The following is a 21103-nucleotide window of genomic DNA, read 5'->3' as shown; positions in this document are numbered from 1 at the left end:
AAAATTGAAATCAGTGCTACTTAATAGTTTTGTGGAAACAAAATACATGAAAACAACATTTATATGAAACAGAAATCTTTTATAATATTTTAAATTTTAAAAAATCTTCCTTTTTGATCAATTCAGTGTGTCCTTGCTGAATAGAGTTTTAATGTCTTTCAAAATAAACAAATAATGAAAAATGTAAATGCTGTTGGAAACCACTATTCTTTCTTTCATCAAGAATAAAAGGAAAGGTTTTCAGAGTAGGCCTTTTCAGTACAGTATCATAAGAGTAGCACATCACAAACCATACAACAGGTGTTTGTCAGGAACATACTGAATGCTTAAGATGATGTGTGTTTTTTCTTTCCAGTGTCAAATGCGCTAACAACATGCATTTCATTCTGTTCCTCAAATCTATTGAACAGCTTCAAAAGACATGAAATACACATTTATAGTACTTTTTGATGGTGCTATGTGGAGATTGACAGCCTGGTCTCTGACTTTAATTATATGGAAAAGAGCAGCTTGGATACTCTACAAAATACCTTATTTTTAATTACACATAAGAATGACGATCATTCACACTCTTAGAAATAAAGGTTCTGCATTGGTTGTTACATTATCCATAGAACTTTCCAATGCACAAAACATTTCTTAAAAAAAAAAAAAGTTTTCTGAAAGCTTCTATTGCATTGCTACAAAACTGCCCGATTTGAGCCTTTTTAAAAAATAGTTTAATCTGGAGGATGTTTTCCAGTAAGCCAGTATTTCATTCTGGAGTGAAAGATTTGCCCCTTAGTATTAAGCCCTCAGGAGTTCAGTCTAAAGGCACGAGTTGGCACGTTTCTGTATTTTGCAGACGTTCGGAGGCCACCTTTCATCTGTGACCCTAACCGGGACAAACAAGACCCCCATAGCGCCGGAACAATGCCTTTATGTCACAGGTATTCTGAAGATTATCAGAGAGAAGAGACGGACTGTCTGTTCTTGTTTAGGATGACACCAGCAAACGTGTTACATAAACTCAGAAGGATCGCTGACCTGCATTATGGTAAGACAAATCTATATTCTGCATTATTGTATTAGCGTTTAACTTCTTGACAGCGTGCGGTTTGGTTGAGGCAGTGTGAAATGCCTGACTGTCGCTCTCCATCCATCAGGTCGTTGAGGCGCAGTGGGAGTCTGCACTAACGAGCACGGCTCTCCTCGCTGCACGGATTTGTCCTGCGGCTCCCGGGCCACTCCACGCACCGCTGGACCAACGCAATGGACATTTAGCACATCAAAGAGTGCTATGTAATTGCTGTCTTTATGCAATAACAACACTGAAGAATATAGAGGGAGACTGGGGCTAGTTGTCACACTTTCAGTACACTGTAAAAAAAACAAAAACAATTTGTTGAGTCAACTTAAAATAATTTGTAACCTGGCTGCCTTAAAATTTTAAGTTCAGTCAACAAAAAAAGTTTATTCAGCTTGAAATGTTAAATTATACTTAGTGACAACTGAGATATTGGAGTTGAATCAACTTAAAATTTTAAGACAGCTGGGTTACTTACCCATCTGTTAAGTTTAGCAGACACAAATATCTAAGTTGTTACTTAGTACAACTTAACATTTCAAGTTGACTAAACTTATTTTAGTTGACTGAACTTAAAATTTTAAGGCAGCAGGGTAACTAATTATTTTAAGCTGATTCAACAAATTGTGTTTTTTACTTTTTACAGTGTACAGTGAATATCTAGAGATTAGATGTGTTTTTTTTATTTAGAGATAAATAGTTCAAAGTCTTTGCTACAAAATGTCGTTGAGCTTTTTCTCCAATTTTCTCTAGAAAAAAGTTAATTTGACGTCTGTCAAACGTAACAATAGAAATGCTGCTTATGTTTTAAGAAAAATTCCTATGTTAGATATATGAAATCATTTCTAAAGTTACAAAACCTAGCTTCCACAACAATGAAATTAAACTAATGTAGACTATATATTTTTTCTTCAACACGGAAGTAAGCCTATAGGTGAGACTTCCGGTTCATTGTCCGCTACAGGAAAATAACGATCGTTTTCATAACGATCAAGAATAACAACTTGCAGTAAAGGGTAAAACTGTTTGCACTACAATCTAGTGTGCTCATAATTAAGATAATACATTAAAATAACATGGTAAGACACACCAATTTGCAGACCGGAAGCCAGACCCATAAAGTGTACAAATGGCCACGCCTACTCTTCCGGAAAAAAAAAAAAAGAAATTTAAAAAGGTAAACAGTTAGGCTATAACATTTAATGAATTAGCAAAATTTGATTATATTTTATACTATATAGTAATATTAATATATAAAATACATATGTAACAGATGAGACCATTTTTGTACAAAAAAATCTTTCAGAGGTATCAAAAAATAGATAAAAATAAAAAATAATTATAACAACAACAATAACAAACTTTGTATTTAAGAACAACAAAACTTAATTTGAAACATTAAATAATTAAAAAGTTAAAACGTGAACACAGCATTCAAAATATCAAGAATATTTTGTGGACTGTTCAGAGGCTTTTTACTTAAATGGTAAAATTATTATAACAATTAATAACTGAAAATTACAAGATAACCGAAAATATCAAATATTGATTTGGTCCGTTACATAAAAACATAAAAAAAAAAAATATGAGACAACTTTTGACATGGAAAATTACTTTGTTACCCAAGAGATATCAATAATAATAAGAAGAAAATTAAATTTCAAGGGCATAATTGGAGTAAAAATGTCCTACTTTAAAACTGCTTTCACTATTTCACGGATTTGTGCAATTGAACGTCATTGTTACTATATCATACTCCCTGTGACAACTTGTCCCACCCTCCCTTGCACATTCACACAAACAGTCACATTTTTGTAAGCTGAGTTTTTGCAGAGAGGAGATAGTGTGTGGCATTTGCTACTAATCTTAGGTCTGGATGAGTCCTGGAGGATGCGGAGATGATGTCCTTTATTAAAGTCCCACCTCCTCATGAAGGAGGTGCGTTTGACCCTCAAGCTCCTGGCAGAACATAATGAACGACAGAAACACACGCAGCCTGTCTGGACACATAACATGTAGCTCCTCTGGAACATCTTGTGAAATATTTTATTCCTCTGAGGCTGAGGGGAAAAGGTAAGAACACTTATAGTTACAATTAGTAATTATGTTTACATAAAGCCTATTGAATAAAGTCATTTATTATAAATGCAATACTAAGGGAACAGTACTGTTCAAATGTATGTTGGTAACTGAATAACAGACCATGGCAGAAATGCTTCTAAAGTTGTTTCTTATGCGTAATTGTTTCGAGCGCATGCGAAATCTCGTGGAAAAATAAACACCTGTGGCAGTTCAGCATGTTTTTCTGGAAGTAAGCGTATATGCCCACATTTACCTGCCACTGTATTTTAGATGACGAAGCGCTTGTCCCATGAGATCCACAGATGGATATCAGACACATCTTCACATATGCCCTAAACTTAGTTTTATGCCATCCTCAGCCAAATACATAAAAACTGAAAAAGACATCCCAAACATGAAAATATATGAATTTATTTAATAATATATATTTATACTTATTTGATTTAATATTTAGACTATATATTCATATATTTAATAATATAATGGAATATTTAATACAAAATCTAATATAAAATCAGATATATTGTGAGCAAAAATAATGAGTACCATACATTTTTACCATGATTTACAGAAAAAAATGTCTTTCAGTGTACAGCCCCAAAATATTAATTAATTGTCTAATTAATTAAAATTTTAGTACTAAGTAATTTTAAATCTTTACAAGTTTTTTTTCACCATCCTTTAAAGCACTAGGTTTTACCCATTTATTAACAGGTTTTTAATCAATTGAAATATAATCAAATTTAATATAATCACTTATTCTTTTATATATATTAATGTGTACAGGTCCAAATAAGTATGTTGTTTCATTTTTACGTAAATATATGTTACGCTGAGTGACAATGGAACATTATTTCACCCATATGTTGACATTTTATTTTCACAAAAATCTCGTGAAAGATTCTTGTCTTCTTGTGTTTTTAAATTCACTTTTATAAATGTAATTTGATACGATCACTTAAAAAAATGGGACAAACCATATATATATTAGTTTATACATTTGATAATAAAGCAAAAAGAAGTTTGTATATGAAGAAAAAGAGAATAATGTGTAGAATTAAAAATAAATAAAAATGACAAATTTTATTATTATCATATAGTCATTATTTAGACAGATTAACAGACACCAGGTGTGTAGAATAATCACAAAAAAATCTTTCCCTTGTTTATATAGAAGAATTCAGATGCAAAACCAGCTAAATCCATCTGACGTTTTTCTTTAAAATGAGTGTTTCTTTCTGGCTACTTTGTATAGGTTTCTATGTAAGTACTGGTACTTCTGATTGGGCTGAGGCTGGAATTTAGCAAGTTTGAAGTAAAAGTATTTGATGGACGTATAATATGTATCAGGAGCATTCACTCAGTATCATTATCTCATTTTTGACCGAGATGGCTTTTAGCTGGTTTTGCATCTGAACTCTTTATATGTTCACATATGAATGAGAACTACTGATGTGTTCAGCTTTATATTATTTTTATTATTACAAAATGTTTTTTCTTTACTCTGTCCTTGCTTTCTTTGTTTTTATTTATTTGAAAAAAAAAAAAAAAAGTATAAATAATATAAAAATGTATCCTGACTTTAAAGTCTCTTTAACGTGCTGTGTTTCTGAACTTCCATTGATCTTCTCTTTGTTCTTTGTTTTTTTTTTTCTCAGTAAGCAGTGACAGGTTGAGTTTGTGCGGGGCGTCAGTGGTGCGTGATGACCGTCACTTACACCGCCAGAGTGGCCAATGCGCGCTTCTGCGGCTTCTCCAAACTGCTGCTGGCCTGGAAGGGAAGCATCTATAAAGTCCTGTACAAAGAGTTCCTGGCTTTCTTCGCCATGTACACGGCAATCAGCATCACATACAGGTGTGTGGCCGTGCCAGTGTCCTCATCTGATGCTCTGATTGTGAGTTACATTTTACTGACATAATTTTCTTCACCAGATTCTTCCTTGTGGACGATCAGAAGAGATACTTTGAAAAGCTTTCCATTTATTGCAACCACTATGCCAGTCTCATCCCAATGTCCTTTGTATTAGGTATGCATGTACCACAGCATAGCCACAAAGTTCAGTCCTGTTTTAAGATCATCAGATGAAGAAATATCCTTCATTATCATATTCTCTAGGGTTTTACGTCACATTAATAGTGAACCGCTGGTGGAATCAGTACACCTCCATCCCACTGCCGGACAGGATCATGTGCACGCTCTCTGGGGGCGTGCAGGGCGGGGACGAGCACGGAAGACTGCTGCGCCGCACGCTGATGCGCTACGCCAGTCTCTCCGCGCTCCTGATCTTGCGCTCCGTCAGCACAGCTGTGTTCAAGAGATTCCCTACCATGGATCATGTCGTTGAAGCAGGTAAAGTGTGTTTTTATCACACATTTGTAACCGGAACAGCCTAGCTACGCCATAGCAACTAACCAGACCATCCAAACAATGGCCTAGTAACCACCTAAAACAAGTGGCATGGCAAATTGCAAAATGCAATTGTATTAATGACAATAGAAGCTGCTGTTTGGTGTTACTGTGGTTAATACGCAAGGATTTGAAAGCTGTGATGCACAAAATTGTTTAAATTCTGCCTTTTTTCTCAGAATTCTGACCTTTTTTTTTTTAATTCTGACTTTTTCTCAGAATTCTAAGTAAAACTTTTTCAATTCTGACTTTTTTCTCACAATTCTGAGTAAAATATTTTAAATTCTGACTTTTTCTCAAAATTCTGAGTAAAAAATTATAAAATCTGACGTTTATTCTTAGAATTCTGAATATATATTTTTTTTATTCTAACTTTTTTTCTCAGAATTCTGACCTTTTTTTAAAAAAATAATAAATTCTGACATTTATTCTCAGAATTCTGACTTTTTTTTTAATTCTGACTTTTTTCTCACAATTCTGAGTAAAATATTTTAAATTCTGACTTTTTTCTCAAAATTCTGAGTAAAAAATTGTAAATTCTGACGTTTATTCTCAGAATTCTGAATATTTCTTTTTTTAAATTCTGACTTTTTTCTTAGAATTCTAAGTACATTTTTTTAAATTCTGACTTTTATTCTCAGAATTCTGAGTACATGTTTTTAAATTTTGACTTTTTTTCTCAGAATTTTGAGTAAAATATTTTCAATTCTGACTTTTTTTCTCAGAATTCTGACTTAACTTAAATTCTTACTTCTTGTTTCAGAATAGTTCTAAACTTGCAATTTTGAGTTTTTTTGCAACTTTTTTCAGAATTCTGAGTTTATATCTCACAGTCTGCACTTTCTCAGAATTCTCAGAGTTTACATCTTGTAGTTCTGCTCTTTTGTCCTCAATTTTGACTATTTTTTGCAATTTTAAGTCTGTATCTTGAATGAAATATGCATTTTGTGATACAGACAGATGTTTTCATCTATGAAATCAGGCACCCCTTAAAAGAGATCATTTTAGAGAAAAAATCTCAGAATTGTGAGATGTAAACTTAAAATGTCCTAAAAACAAATCAGAACTGCAAGATATAAACTCCCAAATCTGTGGAAAAAAAGTATGAAGAGATGTCAACTCAAAATTGTGAGATATATGTTTAGAATTAAAGAAGTGTGAATTAAATTAGAATTGTGCATTATAAACTCACAGTTTTAAAACAAAAAATAAAACTCACAGAAATTGCGAGAGAATAAAGTCAGAATTGTGAGATAAAAAGTCACAATTACCTTTTTTAATTTTTTGGTTTCCATAAAAAACAACAAGCAATGTCCTTTTCTTTCCAGGTTTTATGACAAGAGAAGAGCGTAAGAAGTTCGAGAGTTTACAATCACCCTATAATAAGTACTGGATTCCATGTGTGTGGTTCACTAACCTGGCCGCTGTCGCTCGCTGTGAGGGCAGAATCAAAGATGACAATACTTATAAACTTCTGTTGGAGGTAACTACATTGAAAAGGCTTTAAGGGGTTTCACATGACGGTATTTATGAGAGTAAGAACACCATAGTTAATTCGTTTTAAAACATCTAATGTAAAAAATATTCTGTGGCTTTTGTTTTCTGTCTTTTAGGAGTTAAATGATTTTAGAGGGAAGTGCAGCATGCTTTTTCACTATGACATGATCAGCATACCATTGGTCTACACTCAGGTCAGATACACGCATAAAACAAGAGAGACTGTATGTTTTTTATGCTATGTGATGGACAATAAATTAATAGTCTTGTCCCTCTCAGGTTGTGACTCTGGCGGTGTACAGTTTCTTCCTGGTGTGTCTGATCGGTCGTCAGTTTCTGGACCCAGCTCAGGGTTATCCCGGACACGATCTTGACCTTTACGTTCCCATCTTTACTCTTCTGCAGTTCTTTTTCTATGCTGGCTGGTTAAAGGTCAGGATTCAGGATTCCTACTTTGATTTAAATATATATGACCCCGCCCACAAGTCTAAATCTCAGTATATAACAACAATCCAGAAGTATCATTCCATGACTACTTTTATTAATGTTTATGTCATTGTGTAATTGCTCATCAGGTGGCAGAGCAGCTCATAAATCCATTTGGAGAGGATGATGATGACTTTGAGACCAACTGGTTGATAGATAGAAATTTCCAGGTGCCATTTGCTATTTACAGTGTTTCAAATCATATATTCTGTTTGCCTTTCATTGTCAAGAAACACACACCTGTTCTTTTATTTATTCACATCATCACTATTGAGTCGTTCTCTCTGTATGTGTGTTTCAAAGGTGTCTATGATGGCGGTAGATGAGATGTATGGAGATTTGCCCATGATGGAGAGGGATCGTTACTGGAATGATTCAAATCCTCGTCCACCGTATACAGCCGCTACGCTCTTCGTGCTGCGCAAACCCTCTTTCCAAGGATCCACCTTCGACATGGCGTCAGTGCTCATCTAACACAAATCTTTTCAGACCAGACAGTTTATTGTACACTTCATCTCAACCGTAAACAATCTGTAAAAAACAACAGATTACAATCACATATATACACACACACAGTCAAAAGGTCTGGGATCAGTATGACTCGTAATGTTTTTTAAAAACGTTTCTTATGCTCATTAAGGCTGCATTTATTTGATCAAAAATACAGAAAAAAAAACAATAATATTACTAAGTGTTATTAGAGTATAAAATAATGGTTTGTATTTTAATATACTTTAAATTTTAATTTTTTTTCCCGTGATGCAAAGCTGAATTTTCATTAGCCATTTCTCCAGTCTTAGTTGTCACATGATCCTTCAGAAATCATTCTAATATACTGATTTATTATTAGAATTATCTATGTTGGCAACAGTTGTCCTGCCAAATATTTTTTTGAAATTTATTCAAAATATAAATGTTTTCTAACAATATAAGTCTCTCTATCACTTCTTAATTTAACACATCATTGCTGAATAAAAGTAATGATTTCTTAAAGTATTAATTAAATTGTTAGAAAATATTTCTATTGTAAATAAATGCTGTTCTGTTTAACTTTTTATTCATCAAAGAATCCTGAAAAAAACCCCAAATATTCCGAAAAAAATATTAAGCAGCACAACATTGTTAATAAATCAGCATATTAGAATGATTTCTGAAGGAGCATGTGATGCTAAAGTAATGATGCTGAAAACTCAGCTTTGATCACAGGAATGAATTCGATTTTAATGTGTATTAAAATAGAAAAACGTTATTTTACATTGTAAAAATATTTCCCATTATTATATTTTTTCGGTATTTTTGATCAAATATGTACATTTTTAGCTCAACTATAATCCAATAATTTATTTATTTGTTTTATTTATTTATTTTTTGAAAGAAATTAATACTTTTATTCAGCACGGATGCATTAAATTGATCACAATTCATAGTAAAGACTTCTGCATCCTGAAAGAATCCTGACAAAAAGATAAAAAAATATGAAATATCTAAAAATATTTGTAAAAACTGTATAGAAATGTTACACAAAAAGTAAATATCCAAGAATATACAAAATATTCAGCAGCACATATGGTTTCAACATTGATAATAATTATGATAAATGTTTCTCGTGCATCAAATGATTAGATTAGAAGGATGATATTAGAATGATTTCCGAAGGATCACGTGACACTGAAGAAGTAATGATGCTAAAAATTCAGCTTTCTATTACAGGAATAAATTACATTTTAGAATATATTCAAATAGAAAACTTATTTAAAATAATTAAAAAAATAAATGTTATTTTAAATTGTAATAATATTTTACAATATTACTGTTTTCACAGAACATTTTCAGAACATTTTCTGAAATGACTGATAAAGTCAAAACTGAACAAATGACTTATTTTTGACTTATTTACATGTTCCCAGAATCCCCAAAGAGGAGATGCATTTCCAGCCTCTGGAGGAGATCGCTGAGAACCTGGAAGAATCCGCGAAACGGAATCACAACCTCGCCCTCTTTAACCGGCTCCTGGGCTCCGCCCCCTCTCCCACAGGCTTTATGGGCGGAGCCTTACGCCGCACCTCCGCCCAGCTGCAGCGTTTAACACGTTCGGTCAGCCCGGACCCGTCCTTCTCAGATGCAGAGGATGAGGAAGAGAAGAGCTTGGGGAGGAGCGCGGGGACGGCCGGATCCATGCCGTCAGGACTCGGGCTGGACATCACCCAGAGCACCATCTGCAGCTGTGGAGGACTCATCAGCTCCTGTCCTCCACTGTCCGATGCAGAATTCCACAAGCAAGGTGAGAGAGATGGAATAGAAGAGAAAGATGAGAAAATGATGGAAAAAGTGCCAAAAATCCCACCACCCACAGCGCAGGCGTCCACAGGGAGGAGGAGTCCTCTTGCTGTGGGACAAGTCAAGTCTCATTTCTGTTCCTCGAATGAAAACCGCTCTGTACCTGACTTTTTTCAGCCTATCAGTGACCCGGGAAAGGTCATGACCTTGAAACAACAACCGACCAATAGCAAAGCAGAAGCAGTGTGTTTACTGACTGTCCCATCGCTTGAAGTCTCGACATTTCCTGAGAATTCAAAGAGAAAGCAGATGCTGGCAGGTTCACAGTGGGTGGCCTCTAATGGTCAAGTTCAATGTCACTGTGCGGGTTTAGGGTCAGAGGTCACGGGGTCAGGAAGTAAGGTCAAAGAATGACCAAATACACTTGGAATTTTTCTTTCCCACATGAAGCAATATGATCGTGTTTATATCATTTTATATTAATCCATGCAATCAGAAAATGTGGATGCTCTTGTCTAAAGATTATTTGACATTTTTATACTGTATTTTTAGATTCTTCTGAAAATTAAAGGTATGATAAAGTAATCATGTGACAATGATAATCAGCACTGAAATCAATCTAGTTTTTCTAGTTTCTAGAAAATAGAGCGCATGTCTAGATTTTTTTAAATCTCATTTGAATATACATAATAATTGGTAAATTATTGTTGATGATTATTAGTTTTGATAGTGATTCAAACTGTAATGATGGAAATGATCCTCATGTGGGCAGTATTGCAGCATTATAAGGCTTCTGGTGCTTTTTGAACCATAAGTGCAATATAAAAAAAGAAACAACAAATTAATAAACAGCAAATAAAGCTATGCAGTTATTCTTCATATTATACAGTTTACAAGATTTTAGTCAAATTAATGTCAAAGCAGCAGCTTGTAGTCTTACTATATGACTAGAAAGATTCTGATTAAGTTGATATAATTGAATAAAACTTTTAATTGTTTTTTCACAACAGGATTTACTCACAGAAATCTTGTATGACCTCATTATCAAGTTTATTAATCATTGTTACTAAAGCTGAACGGGTGTTTATAAAAGTATCATGTTGTTCTGTCATTATGCAAGGCAGCGAATTACAGTACTAAAAATGAAGAATCAGTTTTATTGAATGAAATATGGAAACACTATGCACATACACATATATTTTTTGTATTTGTTAGACATTGTAAAAATGAAAATGTTACATTTTTAATAAAAGAATAAGCTATATTCCTCTTGGCACTTTTTTTTTTTACACATTACATTTCGTAACAAATTGTGAATATTTCACACAGAAATATTTCACAATTTCACAAGAACTTCCACATATTTACCAAAAAAGAAAAAAAAGAAAAAGTGGTTTATCACAGATTATTTCCAAAGGGGTCTGGGAGATCAGGTAAGCGTTTGATGCATCGGTAGGCTTTCAGCGAAACGTACAAGGCAACAATCTGGAAAACAGGGTTTGAAGTGAAATTATAAATATTCATCATCATGAACTGATTATTATTTTGAGTGTGATGCTTTCAGGGAAATGAAACAGCAGTAACTGAATCAATAATGCTCTCTCAAAACACTCTGTGAGATACATCACTGCTGATATAAATTACAAGATGCATGACTCAAAACTCATTCCAGAAGACAAAAAATGTTTGTCTTTCTAATTGGTAAAAGTTTTTGTATTTCAAGGGTCACGTATTATTACCTCTAGAATGGCGATCAGAAAGGACAAAGGTGCAGACACAGGTATATTTTCATCCAACAGCACATGAACACAGCCCCTCACATTCTGTAAAAGGAATGAAAGAGTTTTGTGAAAATATGTATTCATAATCTTTTTGCTGTGTTTTTTGTCACAATGAGGCAGTACCTTGTTCCCAGCTTCTTCTTTTGTACATTTTGGATTGGAATATGTTTTTGGATCTTTCCCACAGCATTGCGTGGGATAGTTCGATTTCGTATTTACGAAAGGGGACTCTGTGAAGTCATCATAACCTTTGTATCCACAGCATTTCAGCTAAAATTCATAAAAATGAAAATTGCATTATTTATTAGAAGGAACTCAGCTGAATTGCATGAAGACTAGTCTTACCTGGTTCATAGTTTCATTCCATATCTTCATGATGTGTGAGTCTTCCTTATAGTCATCCTGAAGGCTTTTAACAATTTTGGCCTCTAAGCTGCTCAATGAATTTTCTTTCTGTTGACCAGGAAAAAAAGAAAGGGTTGGCCGAAGGGTTCATTTCTGGTTCATAATTCAAATCTTTTTAATGTTTGTCTTCTAAATGTGCAGTCACTCTACAACTAAAAATGATATTAAAAAATAACTTAAAGTACATTTAAAATTGCTTCATTTTAATTCATAAACATGGAAACTGGTTATATTTTGATGAAACATTTGAATATCTGTAATAAACCATGCCACCTGGCTAACAACATTCGTAACAGAGTTACACCTATATTTTATATTGTTTATATATTCCTTAAATGTTAAAACCATCAACAAAGGCATACGTAGTTGAAATTAATCAAATACAAATTTGTTCTCCACAGTGACCAACATTTTGCCAGCCACCACTGAAAATAAGAACACATTTTTGCTCTTACCACTGAATTTGGGAGAAGGATAAACACTGCAGCGACAATCTGAAGGATGAAGATGATGAGCATAACGATGAAAAACTACAAATGAAAGCAAAAAAGGACAGACAAATTAAAACAGTGGAGTACATTTGGCTTTATATATATATACAAAAAAATTGAGAACAGTACTTTAAATACAATACTTGACAAATTTTTAAATATATATGACACTTACGACCAAGAGAATCCAGCTTTTTTTCTTCAGAGTACCGCAAAAGCCAATCAAGCCCATCAGAGCGAAGATGTCGCCTACAGCAATCAGCATCGGGGCCCCCGCTGACAGGATCATGGGGATTGTAGTATCATCAACTGTTTTAAACACTTTAGATGTTTTATTGTTTATTAGTGACCAAATACCGAATCCTGCAGCCACACATCCACTCAACTACAGTGTGTGAAAGAGAGAAATAAAATGTGAATCGTTTCACCAGTAGTGGACTACTCACTCATTACATACCAAATTACATTTACTTACAGCGAGGAAGATGCAGAACATGGAAACCAGCTTTAAACCTCTTGTCAGCTTCATGTTGTTGTTGTTTGTCTAAAGAGAGATGTCAGTTAAAACTAGAAAAGTGTGTCAAGACAAACTTTATTGTGTTGATTTTGTCACTATTTACTACCCCTCAAGTTGTTCCACACCTATATGAATTTCTTCTGTTGAACACAAAAGTTGAACTGAACAGTTGATGGTAGTTGTTGACTTTTTTAATAGGCTATTTTTTTTTTCATACTATAGAAGTGAGTGTCTGCCGTCACTTGTTTGGTTACCAACATCAACACTATCGCTTCAAGATTTTCATGCCTCTAAACGGCAGGAAAAAAAAAAAACAGTTCCCTATCTGTCGTACACTCCGAGTTGTGTCGAGTTAGTGTACAACACTAGGGGTCGCTCTTGAGAGCCCAAACACCTCTGACAGTTTTGAGAAAGGCCAATGAAAATTGGGTGTGCAGATTTGCATAGCTGGCCACGCCCCGGACATCCGGGTATAATAGGGCAGCGTGTGCATCTGCTCACTCGTTCTGTTCTTCGGAGCCGAGTGCAGCTTCTCTGCGTGAGATGCAGCATTCACCTCTCTCGTCGTTGGATCTGCAGCACAGACAGCGGTCTCTCCCTCTCTAGCACAGCCTGTGTTGTGAGAGTCCCCTGGGTGCGTCGACGGCGATCTTGAAGAGCAATCTTCCTTCTAAAAGAGTGATTTCTCTGATTGAGCTGGCACGGTAGGATTGTGTGTTGGTTAACATATCTTTCCCTCCGTGTCATCCTGGTTGCAGCTTACCTTCCCAAACAATCAACATGACCGCTGTGTTCAGTGTTGAGTTACGCTCACGCTGATGCAGCGCTTGTTGTTGACTCACGTTTTGCTTGCGAGAGCTCGATCATGGACGCGCTTTGCTCGTCAGCCGCATGCTTTACGTGAAGCCGTGGCTCACTCCGACTGCTTCCCGCTCCGGTCCTTCTACTCTCGGGTACGAGGCCGTTGCGATGTGCGTCGGTAACGAGTATTAGGAAGCAGGGAAGGCTCTGCTGGGTGAAAACCCCGCAAACCTCTCGCTCCTCGCGTCCCTCGATCCAAACGATCAACATGACCGTTGTATTCAGTGTTGAGATTCTCACGCCGATGCAGCGCTTGTTGTTGATTCATGTTTTGCCGGCGAAAACATGACCTGGGCGCACGAGCTGTATGCTTACGTTCCCGACTGCTACCCGCTCCGGTCCTTCTACTTCCAGGTACGAGGCCGTTGCGATGTGCGTTGGTGACGAGCATTACAAAGCAAGGAAGGTTTTGCCGGGTGAAAACCCCGCAAACCCCTCGCTTCGTGCGTCCCTCGATTGAGTTTCCGGACAAGTTTGTTAGTCTGTCTCAGTACAGCTGACTTTCTTATTCAGAACTCCTAATTGGGCGGAAATGGTTAGCGGCAGCATCGCTAAGGAAGGGCGTGACCTATTTGAAAGCAGAAACTTCAGCTGAGCAAGCCTCTACGGGGGACTGATTCTCAGTTTGAGGTGGATGCTAAAAATGGCGGCCGTGCCTGAAACGGGCAGCCAAGAAGGGGCTGGTTAATAGACATCTGGGTAACGACCTGTACGCTCGTTTCCAGTGTCTGTTTCCCGGAAGCGCACGAGAAGTCTGTGAAATCTCGGAAAGCCCATTTAAAAAAAAAAAAAATGGTCAGAACGTGATAAACTAACTTCTCCTCCTTCACCACTCTCTGGGCGTTCAGGCCGTGGCGTTGCGAGCTCAGTACGAGGGTGGTTCCAACCTAGAGCTGTGAGTCGTGGCGCACGCTCTAGGAAGGGCGATGTCTACTTGTTGGTCCAGGAACGCCACCTGTGGCTGCACCTGTCAGAAATGCGGGAAAATTGAAGTCCGCTTCTTACCCCCCATTTTCCAGGTTGGTCCTTCTGGCAACACCGTGATAGAATTTGCAGCGAAAGTCCTTCACGGTAGGAGCAGACATAGCCGCGGGTCAGGGCTCCGGCCCTCTACCCCCGACTACTCCTGTCTGTTTGGTCGCCACGGACGGTCCCCTATAGAACTCCTGAGGCCCCGCGACAGCCGGGCCTTTGCCATTATGCAAACTCTGCATAATGGCAAAGACACACCGCGCTCTTGGGGCTTTATCTCCAAACACGGCGTTCTCTGCCTTATTCAGCCACGACATTCCCATTCCAGGTACGTCGGGTATAGTTCCCTGAGACCTTAAGCTTCTCAGAACTACCTGACTTGGCTATGCAACTCAGGTTGCAAGGCATCCGCTAAGGTCTACAGCATTCTCTTATAAATCGACTCAGGGCAAGAATGCTATGGTCCCTTAAGCGGAGATCGCAGCCCCCCTGGGAAGGGTGCGATAGATCCTATCCCCTCAGCCAAAATGAAAGAAGGGGTTTGCTGACCCCTACTTCATTGTACCAAGATGGGTGGTTGACTCATACCAATCTTAAAACAGAGGTTTTTGAATCGGGCCCTTTCTCAAGCTCCCGTTCAAACATTAGCCCTTGAACACACATCCCTTGTGTGTCAGGGCTTAAGATTGGTTGATGGCATTGGACCTGAGCGACACGTACTATCATGTCTTGATCCTCCAAGACTCTGTCTTCGAGATCAGGCTCATCAGTACAAGGTTCCCCCTGCGGCCTATCCCTGCCGCCCTGCGCCTTTACGAAGGTAGCGGGGGCTGCCCTTGCCCCCCTCAGGGAAGTGGGCGTCCGCATTCTCAATTATCTTGACGACTGGCTATTCCTAGCTCACTCGTGAGATATGGGTTGCGTACACAGGGACATGGTTCTCAACCATCGGCCCAGTTGGGACTTCGGGTCAACTGGGAAAAGAGCAAACTCTCCCCGGTACAGAGGATCTCTTTTCTCGGCGTAGAGCTGGACTCGGTTAGTATGTCTGCGCGTCTCTCCCCAGAGCGTGCACAGTCAGTTCTGAGTTGTGTGGCAGCACTCAGATGCGGTCAGTGGTCCCCCTAAAACAGGTTCAGAGGCTCCTAGGGCACATGGCATCCTCAGCCGCGGTCACGCCGTAGGGTTTGATGCACATGAGACCGCTGCAGCACTGGCTTCATACTCGAGTCCCCAGGTGGGCGTGGCGTCAGGGCACATCCCGTGTGAACATCACACCATCGCGTCGCCAGACACTCAGCCCTTGGACAGACATTGTGTTCCTATGGTCAGGTGTCCCCTTGGAACAAGTGTCCAGACGCATCGTTGTCACCACAGATGCTTCCAAGATAGGCTGGGGTGCCACCTGCAACGGGCAGGCAGCTTCCGGGGTCTGGACAGGCCCCCGACTGTTCTGGCACATAAATTGTCTGGAGTTGTTGGCAGTGCTTCTAGCTCTGAGGAGGTTCCGGCCTATGATTCGGGGCAAGCATGTGTTGGTCAGGTCCGACAACACTGCGACTGTGGCCTACATCAACCACCAGGGCGGTGTACGCTCCTTTCGCATGTCACAACTAGCCCGCCATCTCCTGCTCTGGAGTCAACACAGACTCAAGTCTCTACGTACCACTCACATTCCGGGCGAAACCAATCGTATAGCCGATTCCCTGTCGTGACAGGTTTTGCTCGGAGGCGAGTGGAGGCTCCACCCCCAGTTGGTCCAACTGATTGGGATTGATTCTGCCAGGCAGAGATGGTTCTCTTTGCCTCACCGGAATCCACCCACTGCCAGTTGTGACATGGTCTGACCGAGGCCCCCCTCAGGTTAGAAGCACTGGCACACAGTTGGCCGAGGGGCTGGCTCAAGTATGCGTTTCCTCCAGTGAGCCTCATCGCACAAACTTTGTGCAAAGTCAGGGAGGACAGGGAACAGATTCTCTTGGTGGCCCCCTTCTGGCCCAACAGAACCTGGTTCTCAGACCTGGTGCTCCTGGCATCAGCCCCTCCCTGGCGCATTCCTCTGAGGGAGGACCTCCTTCCTCAGGGGAAGGGCACATTCTGGCACCCGCGCCCCAATCTTTGGAACCTCCACCTATGGTCCCTGGACGCGACCAGGAGGACTTCAGAGACCTTTCACCTTCAGTGGTAAACACACTTCTACAGGCAAGAGCCCCTTGACGGCGGTATGACTTAAAGTGGCGCATCTTTGAGAACTGGTGTTCTTCCCACGGGAGGGACCCACGGAGCTGTGGTATCGAATCAGTGTTATCCTTTCTCACAAAAGGGCCTGGACAGGCACCTATCTGCGTCAACACTCAGGGTTCATGTCGCAACCATATCAGCTAACCATGACCTGGTGGGCGGCAGATCAGTGGGGAAACACGATTCGGTAAAGATCAGGTGGTGACCTTGCAAGCTATTCCTCTCAGGAGGATGACCCCAACCTGACCTATGTTATGCCCAGTCCGTGCCCTGCGCATCTACATGGAACAAACTCAGCCCTTGAGATGTTCGGAACAGCTCTTGTCTGTTATGGAGGACAGCAGAAGGGGAAAGTTGTCTCCAAGCAGAGGATCTCCCACTGGCTGGTAAACACGATCTGGATGGCCTACCGGGCCAGAGGCCTACCCTGCCCTCTGGAGGTAAGAGTCCATTCGACTAGGGGCGTTGCTGCCTCGGCAGCCCTTGCAAATGGGGCCTCATTAACAGACATCTGTAGAGCTGCAGGTTGGGCTACACCTAACACATTTGCCAGATTTTATAATTTGCGCCTGGAGCCAGTGTCAGCTAGAGTCTTGAACACAAATTCTTGACTCTGCACACTGGCTGGTGTAGAGCTTGCCTAAAGCGCTTCCCCCTAACGGTGATTACGCTTTGTTGAGTCTCAGTAGGTTTCCTGAACGCGAACCCTGGGCACCATTCCATCATTGGCACTCCTGACGTAGCAGAGTTTGGCGGAGGAACTCGTTACGAAATCTCAACGCAAGGTATGGTTACATCTCTAACTCTTGGTTGGATTCGTGCCCCATATGTAGTGGCTCCTCATGTAGTGGCCCCATGTGTGTATTTTCCACCTATAACTCCTGTGGTGCGGTGTTTTCCCCTGAAGACAGGTTTGTCTCTAGGGCCTGAGTCAGGTTGTCTCCCCGGGTGTGAGACCCACCTCAGGTCCCATGTTTAATGATGTCACTTTATACCCCCCCTTTTGGGCAGGTTGTGAACTCCGTAGTGCCTTTTCCTTCGGGAAACCGGCACTTCCCCAATGTTCTCAAGACACTCAGCCGCTCCACTGAGGAAGGCCCGGCTGCGGGACACTGCTGTAACAGGTCAGTCTTGGACGTTGGATGGTCACGACAAGGTGAGCTGCACTTACGTTAACACGTTGCCCTGTTACACTTGCGCTTATCACTCGTGACGCGGCCAGACATGTGGCGTGTTTTTACGGGGACCCCTAGTGTCGTACACTAACTTGACACAACTCGGAGTGTACGACAGATAGGGAACGTCTCGGTTACGTTTAGTAACCCTCGTTCCCTGATGGAGGGAACGGAGACGTTGTGTCTCCCATGCCACATCTCTGGTCCGCCTCTGAGTGAGCTGAGACACTCGGCTCCTCAGACCAGAACGAGTGAGCAGATGCACACGCTGCCCTACTATTCCCGGATGTCCGGGGCGTGGCAAGCTATGCAAATCTGCACACCCAATTTTCATTGGCCTTTCTCAAAACTGTCAGAGGTGTTTGGGCTCTCAAGAGCGACCCCTAGTGTCGTACACTAACTCGACACAACGTCTCCGTTCCCTCCATCAGGGAACGAGGGTTACCATACGTAACCGAGACGTTTCTTGACCAGATAAATTAACTAGTTGATGACCATTTATCAGCACATTATATCCACCTTCTTCAACGCGGATTTAAGCATATGGGTGAGACTTCTGGTTTATTAGTCGCTATAACGAGAATAACAACCTGCAGTAAAAAATAAAACTGTTCGCACTTCAAACCAGGGTGGGTCGTTCTTGAACGATTCGTTCATTTTCATTTAATTCGGGACTGGAATCAGTTCACCTGTTTCGAGTCTTCGGGTTTTTGGAGTCATTCGTTCATCTTATGGGGCTGTCACGTGATGAACGAACGACTCGAACCCGAAGACTCGAGAGACGAACTAATCAATTCTCTTTCCGGCTCAGGCTGCATTGGTTAGGCTTACGACTCAACGACTCAAACAGTTTTTTACAGTCAGTGCTCAAACTCGAAAACTTGTCAGATGAGGTGAGCTAATCATAGACTAAAGACCCAGGTAAACAATGAATTAATCTTTTCTGTTACTTATAGCATTATAGTTTTGTCTTGTTTGTAGTGTGATCAACGTTTGTGTAAGCAGTGTTAGAGAGGTAACACGTAACATTTTAATTATATTTTGCTACAATGAACGAAATGACTCGAAAAAAAGATTCGTTAATTTTGCTGAATGAGACTCAAAGGTCCGAATCAGTAAAATGATCCGAATTTCCCGTCACTAATAATTAGCCTGTACTGCTAGTTGTGCCTAGATTTCAGATTCGCTTCATTTTTGTGCCACTAGAGGACTCTCTTCTGCCATGGTCAACTCATCTGATGGGTAATGTAAACGGAGCAATAGCAGTTGTCGAATGCTCGTTGACTAACTAATTAACTAACCCACCGCCTTCCTGTTGTTTTCTCATTTTGTGATTATGCTTTACTAGAGCCCTTCCCCATTCTTCCACCTTCGGGTATGTTAGTACAATGAGAAATCCCCTCTCTTTTCATCAGAATTATTTTTTTTTTTTCCTTGACACTGAGAGGGGAAAACAACTATGTGTTAGAGCAGGTTTGTTTTTTTAATGTTTTTCCAATTATATGCCATATTCAGTTCAACTTAGCTTTACTCAAGTCAGAAATATCTCTTGTATTCATTGCATTACAATGAATTCTAAAACAAGAAAAATAAGAAGCATTTTTGAATTATTATTTGTAAAAATCGAAATTTTCGAATTTTTAATTATTACTGTACATAAGAGTACAAAGACGACTGTACAAAGACTACATCTTCAAAAAAAATAATGTCACACCGCCACATTCATAACATTCATTTGTGTGACCATAGTTAAAAAAATACAAGGTTAAAACAGTTCCTAAATAAACACTTTTCAGTATATACATTTTAACCTAAAAACAAGATTAGATGTAGAATACATTTTAGAGTCTAATATTTTTAGGTCTTAAGGGGAAACACAGCAAGCAAAAAGTTTTTTCATGCACCTGTCAAGTTTGAGATTACAAGCTGTTTGGGTTTTCATATTGTTTTTTTTTTTCCCCCAGACCAGTGGAAAGAAAACATCCAAAAGACACTGTTAAGTGTTTTTTAAAGGCACTTTATCTATTTGTGTCAATAGATTTTAAATACAATACATATTTTTAAAAGCCATTTTCACAAAATGAGTTTTTTCTCCTGTACTCAGCCATAAATCTCCACATAAGTAGTACTTACACTTGTAATACAAAAAATGTTTGCAATTATCAGTGTAATCAGTCAGCTGGGTAGGTAAGGCGATAACTATTAGGTTTTTTTTTTGTTGTTGTTGTTGGTTTTTTTACCCTATTCACCTGCAGTGTCTCGCCTTTTTAACATAGGATTTACTAATTAACCCGGTCTAAAATATTGTTTACACCATAGTCAGAGCCACTCAAAGAAATTTCATTTCCACACCTTACTTTGGTACAGAGAGAAAGACATAACTCACATCAATGGGATGCGGCCAGACAGGTCAGCAGGTCAGTGTCAAACAGCCTCAGACTGAAGTGATTCTGGCAAAGATGTTTGTTTTGTGGCTTAAATGTTCACACCCATTTACCCTTATAAAAAGTGGTCATGCATTTATTTTAATGCTATGCATTTCCCCTTGTTCTTCTAGAGGTGCTAAATGCTCACATCCTCACAAGTATACCAGGTTCATGCAAAAGGAAATGATGTACTATGCACAATCACAAACAACTCAACAACAAATGCAGATAAACTGATAATTAAAAGTGATCATCATAAGAAGATAAATCATTTTTTATGTTATTAAAATATTAGTATTTTAGTATATTAGTAAATATATACAAATATATATATATATATATATATATATATATTAAATACATACATATATATATATATATATATATATATATATATATATATATATATATATATGTAA

At 38.9% G+C, this 21103-nt stretch overlaps 2 protein-coding genes across 4 annotated transcripts; one reads left to right on the top strand and one right to left on the bottom strand.

Annotated features, from left to right (window-relative positions):
* The first annotated feature begins 3046 nt into the window (after positions 1-3046).
* best2 (bestrophin 2) lies at positions 3047-10394 on the top strand. Its single transcript, XM_051116620.1, has 10 exons — positions 3047-3139; positions 4807-5003; positions 5081-5175; positions 5265-5498; positions 6884-7038; positions 7169-7246; positions 7332-7484; positions 7628-7708; positions 7842-7996; positions 9446-10394. Exons 2-10 carry the CDS (start codon positions 4852-4854, stop codon positions 10227-10229), a joined length of 1887 nt encoding a protein of 628 aa, XP_050972577.1. The 5' UTR covers positions 3047-3139; positions 4807-4851; the 3' UTR covers positions 10230-10394.
* Positions 10395-10868: 474 nt separating this feature from the next.
* On the bottom strand, positions 10869-21068 carry LOC127169340 (tetraspanin-1). 3 transcript variants are annotated; one of them, XM_051116634.1, is made up of 8 exons: positions 20645-21068; positions 12968-13036; positions 12668-12877; positions 12457-12531; positions 11942-12049; positions 11720-11866; positions 11555-11638; positions 10869-11300 (listed from the first exon to the last, which is right to left on the bottom strand). In XM_051116634.1, exons 2-8 carry the CDS (start codon positions 13019-13021, stop codon positions 11214-11216), a joined length of 765 nt encoding a protein of 254 aa, XP_050972591.1. In that variant the 5' UTR covers positions 13022-13036; positions 20645-21068; the 3' UTR covers positions 10869-11213. The 3 variants fall into 3 exon arrangements, with proteins under 3 accessions (XP_050972591.1, XP_050972600.1, XP_050972608.1); XM_051116643.1 differs by having other exon boundaries at positions 12668-12813; XM_051116651.1 differs by having other exon boundaries at positions 12668-12801.
* Between the last annotated feature and the right edge of the window lie 35 nt (positions 21069-21103).

The sequence above is a fragment of the Labeo rohita genome, chromosome 1, assembly GCF_022985175.1.
Source record: "Labeo rohita strain BAU-BD-2019 chromosome 1, IGBB_LRoh.1.0, whole genome shotgun sequence".
Classification (NCBI taxonomy): domain Eukaryota; kingdom Metazoa; phylum Chordata; class Actinopteri; order Cypriniformes; family Cyprinidae; genus Labeo; species Labeo rohita.
The sequence above is the reverse complement of the archived record's forward strand: the minus strand, read 5'-3'. Positions and strand labels throughout refer to the sequence as shown.

Excerpts from the sequence above, each read along its gene's own strand:
- best2 (XM_051116620.1), top strand. The coding sequence starts at position 4,852 with ATGACCGTCACTTACACCGCCAGAGTGGCCAATGCGCGCTTCTGCGGC. Across the intron at positions 7,039-7,168 it reads CTTATAAACTTCTGTTGGAG|GAGTTAAATGATTTTAGAGG; the intron begins GTAACTACATTG and ends TCTGTCTTTTAG. Across the intron at positions 7,247-7,331 it reads TACCATTGGTCTACACTCAG|GTTGTGACTCTGGCGGTGTA; the intron begins GTCAGATACACG and ends TGTCCCTCTCAG.
- LOC127169340 (XM_051116634.1), bottom strand. The coding sequence starts at position 13,021 with ATGAAGCTGACAAGAGGTTTAAAGCTGGTTTCCATGTTCTGCATCTTC. Across the intron at positions 12,532-12,667 it reads AAAGCTGGATTCTCTTGGTC|TTTTTCATCGTTATGCTCAT; the intron begins GTAAGTGTCATA and ends TTTCATTTGTAG. Across the intron at positions 11,639-11,719 it reads AAGAAGAAGCTGGGAACAAG|AATGTGAGGGGCTGTGTTCA; the intron begins GTACTGCCTCAT and ends TTCCTTTTACAG.